The sequence below is a fragment of the Rattus norvegicus genome, chromosome 10 (genome assembly GCF_021556685.1).
Source record: "Rattus norvegicus strain SHRSP/BbbUtx chromosome 10, alternate assembly SHRSP_T2T, whole genome shotgun sequence".
Taxonomy (NCBI): Eukaryota; Metazoa; Chordata; class Mammalia; order Rodentia; family Muridae; genus Rattus; species Rattus norvegicus.
The window spans coordinates 62,973,701-62,991,810 of record NC_141543.1 but is presented as its reverse complement, the minus strand read 5'-3'; the positions used below and the strand labels follow the sequence as shown (position 1 = coordinate 62,991,810).

At 51.8% G+C, this 18,110-nt stretch overlaps 1 protein-coding gene across 6 annotated transcripts in view; it reads left to right on the top strand.

The window, feature by feature from the left end:
- Spns2 (SPNS lysolipid transporter 2, sphingosine-1-phosphate) overlaps positions 1-18,029 on the top strand; it is a 38,605-nt gene extending 20,576 nt beyond the window's left edge. For 4 of the 6 annotated variants that reach the window (XM_087569173.1, XM_087569174.1, NM_001389255.1 and 1 more), the window contains 11 exons: positions 5,780-5,916; positions 10,661-10,812; positions 11,015-11,081; positions 12,317-12,459; positions 12,748-12,900; positions 12,985-13,174; positions 13,289-13,354; positions 15,237-15,335; positions 15,418-15,581; positions 16,084-16,130; positions 16,566-18,029. In XM_087569173.1, coding sequence (XP_087425299.1) covers positions 5,797-5,916; positions 10,661-10,812; positions 11,015-11,081; positions 12,317-12,459; positions 12,748-12,900; positions 12,985-13,174; positions 13,289-13,354; positions 15,237-15,335; positions 15,418-15,581; positions 16,084-16,126 — 1,197 coding nt within the window. In that variant the 5' untranslated portion in view covers positions 5,780-5,796 and the 3' untranslated portion in view covers positions 16,127-16,130; positions 16,566-18,029. Of the gene's footprint in view, positions 1-5,779; positions 5,917-10,660; positions 10,813-11,014; positions 11,082-12,316; positions 12,460-12,747; positions 12,901-12,984; positions 13,175-13,288; positions 13,355-15,236; positions 15,336-15,417; positions 15,582-15,938; positions 16,131-16,565 lie in introns of all 6 variants that reach the window. The other 2 variants (XR_015630110.1, XM_087569177.1) reach the window with 2 other exon arrangements.
- Positions 18,030-18,110: the final 81 nt, after the last annotated feature.

The window sequence follows — 18,110 nt, the reverse complement described above, 5'->3', positions numbered from 1 at the left end:
CTCAGCAATCGTGAGCTGAGTGAGGTCTTCCCCACACCCTGGCCACAGGATGTCCTCGTGTATGCGGGAACTGCCGGGAAATCCACTCTGCCTACACTCAGGCTGGGGGTGGGGCCGGGCAGCCAGTCCAGTCTGAAAGCTGTCCTCCCACAAAGGGACTGGGGTGGACAACACAGGAAGCTTCTAGCTGTTGCTGGTCTTTATTTCCAGCAGAGCTGCCTACTGGCTTTGTAAGCCTCTCAGTGCCCATTGTTCCTGAGGGACATATAGTTCACTGTCCTTTGCTTGGGTTGTTCCTCCGGCACCAATCCTGACAGTGTACAGGGACGACTGGCCATCGATGGCCTTGAGGCTCCTCACCAGGCTGCAAAGGTGACCCGGCACATTCCTGACTCCAAATTCCTTTGTTCTTTTTTTTTTTTTTTAAAGATTTATTTATTCTATAAGTACACTTGTAGTTGTTTTCAGACACACCAGAAGAGGGCATCAGATCTCATTATAGATGGTTGTGAGCCACCATGTGGTTGCTGGAATTTGAACTCAGGACCTCTGGAAGAGCAGTCAGTGCTCTTAACCACTGAGCTCTCTCTCCAGCCCCCAAATTCCCTTGTTCTTAAGGGAAGTCATAAGGTCCCTGGCAGCCTAGCTAAGTCTTCCAGGGTGAGTTCCTCTACCTTCTAGGGCCTCAGTGGCTCCAGCTGTAATGTGGGTACAGAAAAGTAGGGCTCAAGTTTTCTGATGGAGTGGAGCAGCTTGGGAGCACGGCCAGACTGGCAGGTGGAAACAAGTGCACTGCTTTTCTTTTACTTTTTACTTTTTTATTGTTTTTTTTTTTAATGTACATTTCAAATGTTATCCCCTTTCCCGGTTTCCTGGCCATAAACCCATCCCCCAACCCCCTGCTTCTGTGTGTTCCTCTACCCACCCACCCACTCCTTCCCTCCTCCCTACCCTGCTTTTCTAGGAGCCTACCCAGCTATGGTGTTCCTGCCTACTGCATGAGCAAAAGCCAGGGTGGGAGAACCAGACCGCGCTGCTGAAAACAGTGCGATGTGGCCAAGGCCTGGTTGCCTGCCTCAGGTTCCTTCAGTCACCCAGTGAGGACTTTTCCAAGCATTCCTCCTCACAGGGGTGGGATGGGACATGCTATGCCTCAGAATGTAAATCCAGTCCTGGTCTCTAGGGACATGTGTCTCTCTGTGACCTTCTCACGCTGCAGCCTGACCCATCTTCTGCTGTTCCCAGTACACCATGAATATTCTCTGATGTTGGGGGCATCTGTGGGGAACATCCTCTCCCAGTGTAGCATCCAGTAATGTGATTTAAAGCAAGAGCTTCAGAGTCAGTGAAGCTGAGGTTTAATTCTGTCTCAGACACACAGTTGCCCTGTGACATCACTTCTTTCAGCTGGGTCGTTCCCTCTTAAGATGAAGTTAAGAGCAAGAATCGACAGAGATAATGAATACATATGCCAAGTGTGTGTCCAGGGCCTGGGCTGTCATAACTGGTCCATCAGTGACAACTGCAGACGATATTAACAAGAAGCATCATTAGCTGTCGTACAGTATGATTAGAAGATTTGAAACGTATTCAATGTGTGTGAGAGTGTGTGTGAGTGTGTGTAAGTGTGTGAGTGTGAATGTGTGAGTATGAGTGTGTGTGAGTGTGTGTAAGTATGAGTGTCGGTGAGTGTGTGTGTGTTTGTGTGTGAGTGTGTGTGCGAGTGTGAGTGTGTGTGAGTGTGTGAGTATATGTGTGTGACTATGAGTGTGGGTGAGTGTGTATGTGTGTTTGTGTGTGAGTGTGTGTGCAAGTGTGAGTGTGTGAGTGTATGTGTGTGACTGAGTGTGGGTGAGTGTGTATGTGTGTGTGAGTGTGAGTGTGTGAGTGAATGTGTGTTTGTGTGAGTGTATGTTTGTGTGAGTGTGTGTGTATGTTTGTGTGAGTATATGTGAGTGTGTGTGTGTGTGTGTGTATGTGTGTGTGTTGTCATCACACATTGCCCACTTTGACATCGGCAAGATTTGGTGCTCCTTTTTGGTCCACAGGCTTTCAGTACATGGAGCTGTACAATTCATGGATGGACCTGCACATTGCCTACTCTGGTTTTCTCTGCCCCCTCCCCACCCAGCGCAGACTGGCATACAGAAGACAGTTGTTCCTCTTCCCGTAAACATGTGTAAGCCCTTTGAGACTAAGCTTTTCCTTGTCCACATCCTGATCTGATCTTGGGCAGGTCTTAGGAGGCAGAGCTGACAAGAAAGCATTCTTTCTGTAGATGTAAGGAAATAATATTGGCCCTGGCTAATGTAAACATGAGCCTTGTTGACCCAGTCTGTGCCTCGGAGGGCAGGGCGTGAAGTGAAGCGCCTTCCCCCGCACTGCTTCATCCAGCACTCAAGCTACCCAGAGCAGCAGCTATTTTTATCTTCATTTTACAGATGAGGAAGTTGGCGTGGGGAGCTGGTCAGAGTGGCTCATGAGCCGATTGTTAAATCTTTAGGAATTGTGTGAGCTAATTGTTAGACACAGCCATTGTTTAGAACTAAATTATATAAACCTACAACAGAGTGATTTGTATTAAAAGAAGCTGATAAATTCTCAGAAGTCATCACGTCCTAATTACTTTCCTACTTCAAGCTATTGTCAGTGTGCTTAAGGTAAACTCTGGTTATCTGAATGAGACTGGACAAGGTACTGAGCTCTGAGCTTCACATCTCTTTAGTGATTTGGCCTCAGCTAGGTGGGAGTGTTTATTCTATGGAGATGCACAACCCCCAGGCATTGTGGGTCCCCTCCTCTGTCCCTTTTTAGAGAACCTGTTTTTATACACCAGTGAAGCTGGGACAGAGACGTTGCGACTGGCAAAGGAGCCTATCTAAGAAGGCGCAGAGCTGGGGTTGAACCCTGGGTAGGGTGTCTCTGAGGCCCATCGACTGATTCTGCCCAAAGCATAGATCTGAATTACCAGGTCCCCTATGGTGTGCTTTCTAGTCCAGCAGAGAAAAGGACCCTTCATGCCACTCTGAGCAGCCCACTTTTCCTGGCTCATGTCCTTCCTGTCTTCATTACTCCTCCCCCTAAACACAGTCTCCCCAGAGGCTGCTAAGCCGCATGAACCCAGCAGACAGAGGTTAGTGTTGTCTGGCCATCTGCCTACTGACAGTGGAACTGCCCTCCATGAGACAGAGGGGACTGTCCGTGTGGTTGGCCCCTACCCTACTGAATCTCTGCATCTCACCTGGAGCACCAACCCCTCCCATCATCAATGGTGGCATTCTCTCCAAGTCCCTGAACATTACTGTGCTCTTGTCCCAGCAGGACAAAACCAGGTCATTAGTTTTTTGTTCGACATCTCCTGTCCTACCCGTGAGCACCCCATTCCATCTGGCCTCTTAGCCTTGTCTTCCGCCCCTCCCCCTCCATCATTTTGCTGCAGACACTCTGACCTCCTTCACGCCCTCAAACACACTAAGTGCACTCCTGCCTTCCTTCCGCCAGTACTTCTATGAATGTTTCCTTGCCTCCTGCAGGTCTTTGCTGAGGTGAAACTTGTCTGTCTCTTCTGTTTAATATTGTGTGGACTGTCTTTCTCTCTCACACAGCTATTTTAAATAAAAGTTTATTATGAGCCCCATCGTACTCGAAGGCAACACTAGATTCTGGTTATACACACCAGCAAAAGATGTTTGGCAGGGATGTTCGCACAGGAACGGCCAATGCATCATCCTTACCTCAGTCACAGGGAATGACTTGGGTTTTACCAGATTCCTTAATTCGACCTATGGCTGCAGGATTTTCCCTGTGCGTTCAGCTCCTGAGTTTCAGGACACCGTTCTGTGTCTGTGGAAAGCCTTCTCTTCCTCATGCGTCTGTCAGCAGCTGCTTCTTGCCACCCCCTCCTCCCGGCTCTGGTCCTTCATACACATTTCTCCTCATATACATTTCATATACATATGCATCTCCTGTACCTGTTTAATACTCCTACCCATCTCTTATAGCTTGTTTATTACTTCTATTGTGTTATTTATATGCTTTTCTCCCTTAGAATATTAAGTTCCAGGAAGGCAGGAATCTCGTGTTCGTTTACCTGTGAATCCCAAACGCCTAACGTTAGTATGTTGTAGGGGATCTGCTTTAGTTACTTTTCTGTTACCATGAAGAAACACCATGGCCAAGGCAACTTATAAATGTGTGATGGTTTCAATGAGGATGGCCTCCATGGGCTCATAGATTTGAATGCTTGGTTCCCAGCTGGCAGAAGGGAAGGACTAGGAGGTGTGGCTTTGCTGGAGAAGGTGTATCTTGGGGATGGGCCTTGAGGTTTCAAAAGCCTACATCGTCCCAGTTAGCCTGCTTTCTGCCTCCAACTTTTGGATAAGATGAGAGCACGCAGCTACTGCTCCAACATCACGCTTGCCTGCCTGCCGGTCGCCATGCTTCCCTTGATGGACCTCACCCTCTAAACCGTAAGGAAGTCCCCAGTTAAATGCTTTCTTTTACAATTTGCCTTTGTCACAGTGTCTCTTCACAATAGGACAGTAACTAAGCACGCCCCTCCCCCTAATTGCGGAATGAGTCGATGCACGATGCACGCCTGAGTGATTAAGTGAATGGCAGGGTTTTCAATATTCAGGATAGCTTCTGCAGCCTGCTGGGAGTGCGGGTGGCCGAGTGACCTGGAAGACGCTAAGACCCGGAGTTCCAGGCTCAGGTTTGCCCTGATTTGCTGCGTGACTTTAAGTAGATAGATCCTCACTCTCTCTGAGTCTCTCCATCTTTCAAGTATCTGTAAAGATTCGGAATTTTATGTGTACAAATGTCTCCCTCCGGTATGAACTCTGCATGAGTGCTTGGTGACTACAGAGGTTAGAAGAGGACATTGGATCCCCGGGAATTGGAGTTAGACAGTTGTGAGCCACCATGTGAGTGCTTGGAACTGAATCTGAGTCCTCTGCGAGCATAATGATTTCTTTTTACCTATGAGCCACCTCTCCAGCCCCTCTCTCAAGCATAATACGGGAACTAAGGCAGGCCATGCATTCTGGTGCTCCCAGCAGGGAGGCAGAGGCAGGAGGAACTCTTGTGAGTTTGAGGCTAGCCTGGTTTATATAGCATGTCCTGTGCCAGCCAGGACTGCATAGTGAGAGCTGTCTGAAAACAAGCAAAGCACTATGGGCTGGGGATGTAGCTCCCCAGCATGGTAGAATGTTTACCTAGAGTATATGAGGCCCTGGGTTTGAGCCTCAGAAGCACATAAACTAGGCATGGTAGTGCACACCTGTAATACTAGAACTTGAGAGAATGAGTGGTAGGATCCAAAGTTCAAAATCATCCTTGGCTACAAAGTTAAGGCCAGCTTGGGCTACAGGAAACCTTGTCTAAAAAGCAAGCAGGTAAAATAAGTGGCAAAACCTAAGGAACTCGGGCTCTGGAGCTCGGCAGACAAAGGTTCCATTTCTGCTAGAACATTTATTGCCTGCGGGACCTTGGCAAGTCAGCTTCCCTGAGTCTTGCTCTCACCTATGAAGTGGGGAACCCCTGGAGGTGATGCGGTAAGCCTTGGGCTAGCACTCTGAGGGAGTGTTCCAAGCCCACAGGACATGGAATAAGCTTGGGGTGATGGAAGAGCTGGAGTCCCCGTGTCCCTAATCTGGCACATTTCCCCCTTCCTGCTCTGTGTGCCATGCACTGAAGTTGTCCCTCCAGGGCCACTTCCTCTGTCTGGATCCAAGCTGAGCTCAGCACAAACTCCAGCTCTTCTCTCTTCTTTCCACAGTGTTCATCTGCAGCTTCATGGTGGCTGCCCCCATCTTTGGCTACCTGGGCGATCGCTTCAATAGAAAGGTGATCCTCAGCTGCGGCATCTTCTTCTGGTCGGCCGTCACCTTCTCTAGTTCTTTCATCCCTCAGCAGGTGAGGTCCCCCAAGGTGCTCCTGCTTAGCTGCTCCCTCCAACCCCATGTCTTCAGGGAGAGTCGTTCTGTGCTCTGTAGACTGAGCTGCTGCTCCTGAGCTTCAAGGCCAAGCCATGGCAGGTATCTTTGTGTTCAGTTATAACACATCCTTGCCCCACAGACAAGGATATCTCTGTGCTGACCTGGTCTCACAGCCCTGCATGGCAACCTGGCTTTCTGAGCAGCCTCCAGCTTGACAGGATGCCAGGAACAGAGTGGATAAGTCTGCCCTAGCAATAAGGACCTTGGCTTCTAGTCCTAGATCCTCTCCGTTCTCTTGCTGTGCAAACCTAAGCTAGTCCCTGACTCTGTTTCTGGCTCATTTTGCTCTTTGATGGCCAATCAACCCTTTGAATCCGAGTCCCAGGAAGGCAAATGTCAACTCAACATCGAGGTGTTTTAAGAAATACTGTTGGCTTTCACAGTCCTGGGTTTGAATATCTCAACTTTGTTGACCACCGTGCTTTGTGACTTGGAGTTGTACTTCACCGCTCGGAGTCTCGGTCTTCTCATTGTTAAAATGGGAATAATCATACTCAGACCGGTCCTCCGTGGGAAGCAACAGAGTTGATGAATGTCCAGCACAGAGCATGGCCAGCATCTGGAAAACCTTCCTTTCTGTTCGTTCTTTCCAAGAAGGCCTGTGTAGTCTCATGAGGGCAGGGAGTTTCTCATGGCTAGGAGCAGCCAGCCATGTGACAATGTCTGTGTAGAGCAATGGAGGAGGAAGAACCAACCTCTATCCTCAGGAGCTTTCTGTCCATCTCTGCCATTGAGAGACAGGGGCAGATAGATGTCAGAGAGATGCTTCATGCTCACAGCCTTCAAGATGTGCTAAGTGCCAAACACTGGAGAATAACTGTCCCTTTGCCCTCTGTGGGTTCCAGGAAGGCTTCCTGGAAGTGGGTAACATGAATTCAGCAGGCACGACTGGGAATCCAGTACTTTCGTTGAGGAGGGCCCAGGCAGGGGGCATACCCAAAGATGTAAGGACAGTGGATCGTGTTGAGAGAAAGAGAAGGGTATCATGGCTGGAAAGAAAGGTAGGGACCAGGTCAAGGAGGGCCTTGAGTGCCAGGCCTGAGACCCAGTCCTTCCTCCTCAGGCAGCACTGAGCCCTGGAAGAATCCAACTGACAAGGAGGAGCCAGATGCTCCCAAGGGGGTCTGCAGAGCTGTCTTTGCTTCAGGGAGGTGGGTCAGACCCAAGACAATTCCAGACTCAGAGCCTGGTCACCATAGAAACAAAAGGCCAAGGCAGGAGCCTTCGGGCCCTCTGTGCCTTATCCTGCCCCTGGCTGGGCTCCTGGGCCTGCTTCTGAGACTGATCAAGGAGGGCATCTAGGTCTTGATGCCCTCTGTGCTGGGAGAAGAGATAAGCAGAGGCAAAGAAAGAAACAGACCACTTTCAGTTGCTCTGTACACTCTGTGATAACCATCCAAGCATCGCTAGGGCTTTGGGGGCACTGGCAACTGATTTTTAAAGTTAATTTGGCAGAGAAAGTGCTTCAAGCAGCCAAAAGGAATGAGCAATAGCAGTGAGTGGGGTTTGCCCTATCTGTTGTCAAACAATGGCCATCCCGGGTAAATCAGCCAAGGGGCAGACTGAGTAATGATTGATCCATGAAGCAAGGCCCTGGGGAGTGGGGAGCCAGTGCTGGCTGAGGGCACATCTCTCACCAGTGACTCCAGGGAAAAGAGATGACCTCCATGACTGAACAGTCAATGCTGGTGCCGTGTCAACCATGGGGCGGAGTAAACCTCAGATGGTGAAGTGAAAGCCAAAGCAAGGCTGAGAAACCTAACTATAAACCAGCAAGGAAAAGACAATAGCTGATAGGAAAATAAACAAAGTGTTGTCAGGGCATTCCAGAACATTCCAGAACATTCCAGAACATGCCCAATGGCCAACGAATGGAGCAAGAGATACCTCGGCCTCTGCCGGAATCAGAGAAATGCAAAGCAAAATAACAATGAGATAACCATTTCACACCCAGCAGATTGGCAACAATTAAAAAGGCCGACAATACCAAGTGTTAGTACAGCTGTGGGAAGCCTGGCCACCTAGCTGCTGGTGGGAGTGTAAATTGTCGGAGACTCTTTGGAGATCAGAATGGCAAGATACTGTAAATTCCTGCTGTGTCCCTACATGGCCCAGCTTCTGTCTGGAGGGACACAGCCAAGAAAAACTCCAGTGTGTGGACAAACAAGTGTGAGGATCCTCCTAGGGAGAGAGAGAAAACAAAAAAGATGTAAAGGTGGTTCAGTGGTTAGGGTTGCCTACTGTTTCTTCCAGAAACCCAAGTTTGGTTTCCTGCTCCCCATACAGGGTGACTCTTAACTACCTGTGAGTCCAGCTCCGAGGGATCTAACTTCCTCTTCTGGCACACGCTCGCGTGCACACACACACACACACACACACACACACACACGCACGCACGCACACACGCACACGCACACGCACACGGAGAGAGAGCACATAGACACACTTGCATACACCTAATATTTTAAAAAATCTCTTTAAAAAGAAAAGAAAAGGAGAGATGCTGGAAAGGTGGCTCATTGGATACAAGTGCTTGCTGTCAAGGGTGAGCCAAGTGTGATGGTGTGCTCCTGTAACCTCAGGGCTGGGGGATTGGGGACAGCTGGCTCCTGGGGGCTCACTGATCAACTAGTCTAGCTGAATTTGTGGGCTCCAAGTTCAGTGAGACACCCTACAGAAGATATATCCAACATTGACTCCTGACCTCTATGTAGACCTGCACACACGTGTGTACACATTTCCCGTGTGCATACACACACAGAGAAAGGAAGGAAGGAAGGAAGGAAGGAAGGAAGGAAGGAAGGAAGGAAGGAAGGAAGGAAATAAATCACTCAAATGCCCACCACTGGAGGTTGGGGGGACTGGAGAGGTGGCTCAGCGGTTAAGAGCACCGACTGCTCCTCCAGAGTCCTGAGTTCAATTCCCAGCAACCACATGGTGGCTCACAGCCATCTGTAATGGGATCTGATGCCCTCTTCTGGCCTGCAGGTGCACATTAAGATAAAGCACTCATGGCGGAGGGATTTGGCTCAGTGGTAGAGCGCTTGCCTAGCAAGCGTAAGGCCCTGGGTTCGATCCCCAGCTCTGAAAAAAAAAAAGATAAAGTACTCATATACATTAAATAAATTTTAAAAAATGCCCAGCACTGGACCTGAGAGATAGATACTCAAGGTGTATTCATCCAGAGTGACGAGTGGAAGAATTCAAGGTGTATTATTCATACAGAATAGTGGAAGAATGGACTTGGTCAGTGTAATCACTGTGCTTATATCTCAAAAAAATAATGAAACACATAGTGGGATTAAAAAAAAAAGTGGAGCATGCTGGGTGGTGATGGCACACACCTTCAATCCCAGCACTAGGGAGGCAGGGCAGTCTCTGTGAGTTCAAAGCCAGCCTGATCTACAAAGAGTTTCAGGACAGTCAGAACTGCATGCAGAGAAAAAAAGAACCCAAACAAAATCGTGGAATAGCCCCACCGTCTGTCCATCTGAAGCACAGGAAACACTAAGTGCTGTTTCTTGGGACTTACATGTGTAACACAGGGCAGAGACAGCATCAGTCTGGGAGGCCCCTGTGTGGGGTGGGGACAGAGTTGCTTTAGCATGCTAGAAGCTGAGAAAGACTCATGTCTCTCCAATGTGTTTCAAGCATGAAACAGAGGAGGATGTTTTGTACTTTGCAGCTACAGTAGGCTTTCTTGAACAAGGCATGGAGGGGAAAAAAAAACCAAGATTTGACAGCATCAAATTAGATATCAAGAAACCTGTGAATGGTGAAATCGGGTAAACAAAGAGGAAAGAGAAGGCTGAGAACAGTGGTGACAGATGACAAAGGATTCACCCTGTGATGTAGAGGAAGCTCATATAAATCTATTCGACCCGGTAGAAAAATAGGCAAAGGCTGTGGGCAATTAATCTGCAGGGAAAGGAGCCCCAGGAACCAGGGAGACTGAGATGGGGTCAGGGTGGAGGGTCAGAAGCCCCAAGCAGAGACAGCCAGGAGCCAGAGAAGTGGCAGGAGATGGCTGGAGAGAGACAGGAGGGACAGTGGGGGGTAAGCTGCATATGGGCAATGCTGGCTGAATGTGTGGTAAGGGTTGGGCAGGGAAACCATGACCGGTCTGGGTTCTCAGGCCCTGGCCAGCTAGGGGCCAGGTCCACACCAAAGGGGTTGGACACTGTCAACTGGCATGGCCACACTGTTTTCCCGTTGCTGGCCTTTGAGATGTGTATCAGAGAGGGGGCTCTGAGCCCACTAAGGTAGCTATGTCCACACTCTACACACACTGGGACCTCAGTGTGGTCAGGTTTGGTCCAGCCTCCCCTTGGGGAAAGGGCACAGAGCAAAAGTGATTTTTGAATCCTGAAGTAAGGCCAGAGAGGCAAAGATGCTCCAAGTGGACACAGTCCCCAGTGCTTCTGGGAACCCAGAGCCCTGTCTTCTCCCAACCTAGGAATAGTCCATCCCAATCAGATCCATCATTTGGAAGGGTATTCTAGGGCCCTGTGTAGCCTGTGGCTGTGGTCACTGCTGGGGCTAGTCCTGGTCTCATCCTCTCTCCTAGTTTTTGGACCCTGCCAGGGCTGGGACATAAGGAGATAGGGATGAGCAAGCCTAGGAATGGCTGGTCCTCCAGCGTTCTCTGTTCTCCTCCACAGTACTTCTGGCTGCTGGTCCTGTCCCGGGGGCTAGTAGGTATTGGTGAAGCTAGCTATTCCACCATAGCACCCACCATCATCGGCGACTTATTTACCAAGAACACACGCACACTGATGCTATCAGTCTTCTATTTTGCCATCCCTCTGGGCAGGTAAGTGTGGACCGCCACGACTACTGGGAAGAGCACCAAGGTCCCCTAGAATTCACTGTCTCTGCATTAAACAGATGTGGAAGCTGGCAGCTGTAGAGGACTCCCAGACCCGCTCTTCCACAGTCTGGTTGGGAGGGAGGAAAGCAAGAACTTCCCACTCAACCTAACCGGTGGGTCTGACGTGTGTCTGTCTTATCTGCAGTGGCCTGGGCTACATCACAGGTTCCAGCGTGAAGCAGGCAGCTGGAGACTGGCATTGGGCCCTGCGGGTAAGGCCTAGGTCCCCTCCTGTTGAGCTCCCTACTCCAGTGTTTCCCCCCAGAGAGCAGCCCCACCCAGAAGCCAGGCTTTGGTCTTTAGGCTTCCTCACTCGCTAGCCTGGGCTCTAGGTCTTGTCTCCTTAGAACAGTTCAGGTTGAGCTATCAGGAGAGTTAGACGGTCGGTCTCTCAGTCCAAGGTTGGAACCTTCCCCCAGCCCCCAGAAGTTGGAGAGGATGAGAATTCTCTCATCATGTCAGGAAATTCCAGGACCACAGTGCAGCTTCCTGCTTCCAGTGCTGGCTCTGTTCTAGGGCGAGGTTGGGACAGGACCTCTGTGTGGGGGCCCTTAGGGTCTGGAGCCACTTCCTGTTCTGTTGGAGGGTTGGGGCAAGTCACCAAGGCCCCAGGACAGTGCAATCGGAGGAAACAGAGATCCCCCGTCTCTCAGAGGAGCGGAAGCGCAAGACAAAGTGTTTTTTCCTCAAAAGCAGGAAGGAAGCAGCCACCGTGGAATTTCATAATGGGGAGAGGGGTTAGCCATAGGATGGGGGTGGGGTTACAGTCAGAAGAGTTCCCCGGCCCACAGGGAATCAAGTTTCTCTTTTCTCCTGGCCTGTGTAGGGAGAGGTTTCAGGATTCTATTCTTAATGTGAGGCTGGATACAGGGAAGACCCACAGGACCCTGTAAAGAACAGGCCACCCGTCTGGTCAGCCCCTTCCATCAGTGTTTGAGGGACACACCTTGGAACATTCCTATCCCAGGGATTAGGCAGATGGGTCTATAGCTCTCTTCCACTCAAAGACACTCTCCATTTGCCTGCCGTTCTCTCCTTCTACCCTCTCACCTACTTGTCCATCCATCCATGTATGAGTGCATCTATCTATCCAACTATGTGTTCTCTCATCTCGTCTTCATCCATCTGTTTAGCCACCTCTCCCTCACCTACCTCCTTCCCTCCTCCTCTTCTTCTTCCTCCTCCTCCTCTTCCTCTTCCTCCTCCTCTTTTTAGTTCCTCCTTCCCTCTAATCCTGAACTCTGTCAATCTTCCTTGAACTTGCTTTCCTGTCCTGCCTTTGGTCTGGACTGTCCACTTTGAGCTCTGTTACCCTTTCCCTGGCCCCATCCCCAGTGGCTTTGCTCAGCCCTTCTGTGACTTGGCAGGACAGATATTAGCCTAGGAAAAGGGCGCTGGAGCTCAGGTATGTTGCGGCATGAAAATGTCACATTTTCCGTCCTGCCAGGTTTCCCCTGTCCTGGGCATGATCACAGGAACACTCATCCTCATCTTGGTCCCAGCCACTAAGAGAGGCCATGCTGATCAACTTGGGGGGCAGCTCAAAGCACGGACCTCCTGGCTCCGAGACATGAAGGCCCTGATCCGGAAGTGAGTGTTCCCCTGCAGCACCGGTGTGGTGGGAGGAGGTGTGGCCGAGAGTGTGCCCACCCACACTTACCTGCTGTCTACACTGCCTGTAGGGCTGAATAGCATTTTGGCCTGAGATTTTATTGGAACAATAAATTGCATCCTGAACCCTCGGCTGGGCCTGAGAAAGAGCATTTCTGTCTGGGGAGGGAGCAGGTAGCTGGCTGTAGGGGAGTAGGCTGCCTCCTAGGCCCGGTGTAAGGGCTGCCCACTGCTCCAGCTCAGTTTCCCTCCCTGGATTCTCCCCAGCCGCAGTTACGTCTTCTCCTCCCTGGCCACATCCGCTGTGTCCTTCGCCACAGGAGCCCTGGGCATGTGGATTCCCCTCTATCTGCACCGTGCTCAAGTTGTACAAAAGACAGCAGAGACTTGCAACAGCCCGCCCTGTGGAGCCAAAGACAGGTAAAGCCCGGACCCAAGGGATGGTGCATCCGTCTCAACCTTGGCCCTGCTCAAGTCACACTCTACTGTCCTTTGTCCCCACAGCCTCATCTTTGGGGCCATTACCTGCTTTACTGGCTTTCTGGGCGTAGTCACAGGCGCGGGAGCCACTCGCTGGTGCCGCTTGCGCACTCAGCGCGCTGACCCCTTGGTGTGCGCCGTGGGCATGCTGGGATCTGCCATCTTCATCTGCCTCATCTTTGTGGCTGCCAAGACCAGCATCGTGGGCGCCTATGTGAGTGCACAGGAGGCTGGGGAGATGGGCTGGAGGTGCGGACTGACTTGCTGGACCCTCTGTCTCCACAGGGAAGGTCCTGTGTCCTTCATAGTTGCTTTCCTCTCTGAATAGATCTGCATCTTTGTTGGCGAGACACTGCTGTTTTCTAACTGGGCCATCACTGCAGACATCCTCATGGTAAGCCAGGAAGTCACCATGTGCGGACTGACTCAGGCTTCTTCCATTGGGGTAGCTTGAGAGGGTGGGTGAAAAGTAAGCAGCACTCGGTGGGAGAGGTGAAGCCAGAGGCAGGGAGGAGAGCAGAGACATGTGGGGGTGGGATCTGGGAGAAGCCTGGAAACAGAATTGAGCAGGTAGGTGTTGGGGTACAGGGCGGGGTTGTCTCCAGTCTCAGGTTTGTGGTGAGGAGGCTGGCAGTGCCAGGCTGGCACTGAGGTGGTGCTGTCTGCCAGGACTCCTCCCCCAGTAGTTCAGTGTCCTTGCATTCTGCTTTGCCAGCTCAGGCTGGGTCCTAGGCTGGGTCCCAGGCGTGCCTGCCGAGTGCCTGCGGCTGGCTGGACAGACAGAGGCTGTCTTTACGGGTCCAACAATGGCCTCCAGACCAGCAGGCAGGGAACAAAGGGCTGTCTGAGCAGCCTGCTCAGCCTGTGTTCCTGGGTGGGGACAGGAGGAACAGGGGAGGGGCTGTGGGCCTAGTGACTTGTAGCTCTGAGTGAAATGAGGGGTGGGGATGTCAGGAGCGAGTGTGACTCCTGCCCTTGGTCCTTCAGGAAATCTCTAGATGGGGTCAGGAGACTACAAAGGATTGGAGATGGAGCAGGAGAGGTGCGGGGCTAGGGAATAAGTACCCTCAGCGTGCTTAGGGGTTGGTGCTCAGGCCAGAAAACCAGAGTCTGGGGCCTTTGTAGTTCCTCCCTTTCAGGAAGCCCACTGTTTTCCCACACACCTATGCCCCATACAGTGCCTCTGTTTCTTGCCCATTTATATGCCGTGTAAAGGTGGTGGGGAGGACTCGGCTAAATGCCTCACCAAGGGGCTGGGCAAGAACAAGGGTAGCGATGGGTCACTACATAACCTGAGTGAAAAGGGTGGCAAGACTTAATCAAGTGTCTTTGGTGCTGGGTAGCATGCCCTCCCCTGACAACCCCTCCCCATCAGTCCCCTGAGAACTGTTGGCAGGGTCTAGGTCCCAGGGAAATCATGTCCCAGTTTTACTAAGTGTTCCAGCTAAGTGACTAATTAGTGGTGGAAATGGGGCCATGCAATATCCTCAGATCCAGATCTCTACCTGTCTTGTCACCACCAGCAGGGTACTTTGAGGGTGCTGGCTGCTGCCACTGTGCACAGTGATAGGTGTCATAGACAGTGAGAGTAGCGGGAGCTCAGAGCAGGGGACACCTGGTACTGTGTGTCCTAGTCTGTCCCATCTGCTTAAGGTGGGGTCAGGGCCTATTCTGTCTAACTCAGGAAGACCTGGGGCCTCGTGGTTCTTTGTGTCCAGGTCAGGGTGCTTGAGTTCAAGTAGAGGCTCTTAGGGGTAGGATTCTAGTTCATATCCTCTCCACCTCAGTCAGCCTCATCCTTGCTGAGTCTTCAAGGAGGGGGAGCCCAGTTTATATAAAGGAAGGGCAGGAAGCCTAGAAGCTGGAACTCAATGTCTAGGAGTTGCACAACTGCACTTGTGATCCCTCAGAAACCAAGGTTCTCTTCAGGAGCGTAGCAACCTGAAGTCAGCCTGGGTTAAGCAGGAAAAAGTACCTTTGGGCCTTTTAACTCAGCTCCTCCATGCTCCAAGAGCTCTGGCCTGAAGATCTATGCCATCTGATACCCAAATTGTGCTTCATGGCTGAAGCTGTAGGGAGGGAGGTGCAGATTCCCACCGCTGCAGGGGAGCAGCCATACCTACCTACATGGTGGGCAGGGAAGTACAGGGCTGGGTGGGAGGAGTGAAGAGACCAGGACAGGGACCTGAGGCTGTGGGGGTTTCGAAAGTGTCATAGCCACAGAGATGAGCCTTGCACATGGACCTTCTAGCACTGACTTGCCCTTCCTCCTGCAGTATGTGGTCATCCCCACTCGACGAGCCACTGCTGTGGCCTTGCAGAGCTTCACCTCCCATCTGCTGGGGGACGCTGGAAGCCCCTACCTCATTGGCTTTGTGAGTGTCTGGGGGTGGGGCTTGCCTGGTGTGGGGCACAGAAGACAGTCCTGTCCTGACACCCATACCTCAATCTCCACAGATCTCGGACCTAATCCGCCAGAGCACCAAGGACTCCCCACTCTGGGAGTTTCTGAGCCTGGGCTATGCCCTCATGCTGTGCCCTTTTGTTGTGGTCCTGGGTGGCATGTTCTTCCTTGCCACTGCTCTCTTCTTCCTCAGCGATCGTGCCAAGGCTGAGCAGCAGTGAGTAGGGTTGGGTGGGCACCCTGTGAAGCAGGGACTGTGACAGCTTTTACCCTAGTGTGGAGGGGATAGTAAGTTACTTTGTACCTCCAGGGCTAGGTGACCTGCTGGAGGCCAGGGCTAGCTCTAAAATGCTTGACTCCAAGTCTCCCTATGCCCCAGCTAGTATGTTGAAGGCCCAGCCAACTGTGGCCCAGGCTAGTAGATGCCAGTCTCTTTTGTGGTAGCTCCAGACATGGGTTTTTCTCTCGAGTTTCTCTCAGGGTTTTAGAGCTGGGAGACCCATCCCCTTCTCTCACTTTCTGACTTCTTTCTTCTCTTTTCTCTATTCCTTTCTCTCTCTTCTCCCTACCCCTGGGCTTTCCCACCTCCCCCTGGGGCTGACGAGGTCCCTGCCCAGCGCCTCCGGTCTACCGGCCCCAGTGATTCGATGTGCCAGAGCCGTGCCTGGGCCCAGTCCCCGCTGATGTGCCACCCTGACCCCCGTCCGTCTCTCCCTCAGGGTGAACCAGCTGGTGATGCCGCCTGCATCCGTGAAAATCTGAGGTGGTGAGTGAAGGCCAGGAAACTCCTGTAGGAGGAGTGAAGGAACAGGGACCAAAACACCTTCCAAACCATCTCCTCCCCTAGCACATCCCCTCCACCCTGGTCTGCCCTCTTCCTCTGAAATGTTGACACGGCATCTGAGGATTTGTGGGAGCCGGCTTCTTCCAGTAAATCAGTGCCCTCCCCTCCCTAGAAGGGCCAGGAGCATAGGTCAGCGCTGGGCTGGTACTTGCCAGGTCCTGATGTCCTCCTAAATCCTCCTCCATGCGTCAGGGTGCAGATCCCACCCTGACCTTCCCAGTGGCCTAGCCCCTGGAAGCTTTAGCTTCCTGGTAATGTTAAACCAGGGTCAGAGCCCCAAGTTCACAGCAGTGATGAAAGCCAAGGAAGCCAGCTTTGGAACAGTTCCCAAAGCTCCACCTCTGACTCTTCCCACAGGTGCCGCTGGGACAGCAATGAACTGCAGTTTAGATTGGGAGAGGTTCTCCAGCATCCTGGACCTGCAGGACGGTCGCAAAGCTTCCTGTGTGACTCACAGTTGGGTACACACCCTCTTTGGCCTAGGACTGCCAGGACTGAGTGGCCCTATCTTCAAGAAGCTGCATCCTCAGTGAACCTAGAAGGCTGTGTGTGCTGGAGTCACTCAGTTGGACACAACTCCAGCCCTGGTTGGGGGCTGAAGGGCCAAGATAGAAGCAGCCACCCTGCAGTGGGTATTTGGGGAGATTCTGGTCCACCCTTAGCTCATGTGATCTTGAGGGAGCCACTATCCTCCCTAGACAGTGGAACCAAGGAGCTGGAGCTTCCTCCATTGTGTGCCATGCATGGCACCCTCCACAACTTTGAAGAAACAGGCCCGGGGCTGTACACAGAAGACACCGCTCAGGTCTCAGGACCTCAGTTCCGGTTCTGAGGTCTGCCTAAGGCTCTGGTGGACGGGGACCACTTCCCCACTTGTAGGCGCTAACCTTGGGAACAGCAAATTCAGCCTGGCATGCGTAGCTGGGCACACACCTCTGGGTGTTCGTGGGTGGGACAGTCTCCCAGGAGGATACTGTCTCTGCTGTCTTCAGCTAGTTCTTTGCCTGGAAGTTTTTCTCAGATGGGATCACCCTCCTTAAAGGAAGCTGTAGCCCTAGGGGGTGAAGGCCCCATGGTAGGCTGAGAATTTGAGAACCTCCCTTCCTCATCCCAGCCCCCAAACTTCTGCAGTCCCCCAGAAGTCACCTCCTCCTCCAGGATGAGCCCTTCCCAATGAGGGGTCAGATAGGATGCTAAAGGACTCACCAGCTGTCCACACTACTCCTCGGCCTAGGTGTGAAACTGCTGGAGATTGCCCACCAGTGCCTGTAGGTATCATACCCCAACTGACTCTCTTGGGGCCAGGCCTTCACCCCAGCCTTTGATCACACTATTCCCATATACATACAACCCTCACCCCCCTGCAGCCACCCTAGTCACCTTTGGGCACTTACCCCAGCTTTACTCCTTGCACGCTGTAACCAAGGTGGCTCTGGTCCTGGGGTACCATTGTAACTTAGGGAAACTTCCAGAACCAGCCAGCGTGGACAACAGTCTCTGTGGCTGTACCCCACTTGCTGTGGCTTCAGTGGTGTGATACCCACCCCAACAAGTTCTGGGGCACCCTGGGGGTTTGGACATGGGTTTGCAGAGGGTGCTATCCCTAAAGACCAGCCTGGCTCCCACCCTAGCCCCAGCAGGGGCCCTAGCAATGTTTTCTTGTTGTACAAGAACCAGGTCCAAGTGTTGCCTCCTCTTCCTTCCGGAAGCTGAACTGCTCCTTTATTTTTTAGAGCTGCTGATTGTGAATCTCAGAGTCTTAAGAGAGAAGCCAAATATATATTCCTCTTGTAAATGAAGAAATAAACCTATTTAAATGTTTTGGTGACTCTCCAGCGGAACAACCTGGGGAGGGGCAGGACTGTTGAACACAGGCCCTCCCCCTGGAAGGTTCATAAGTCA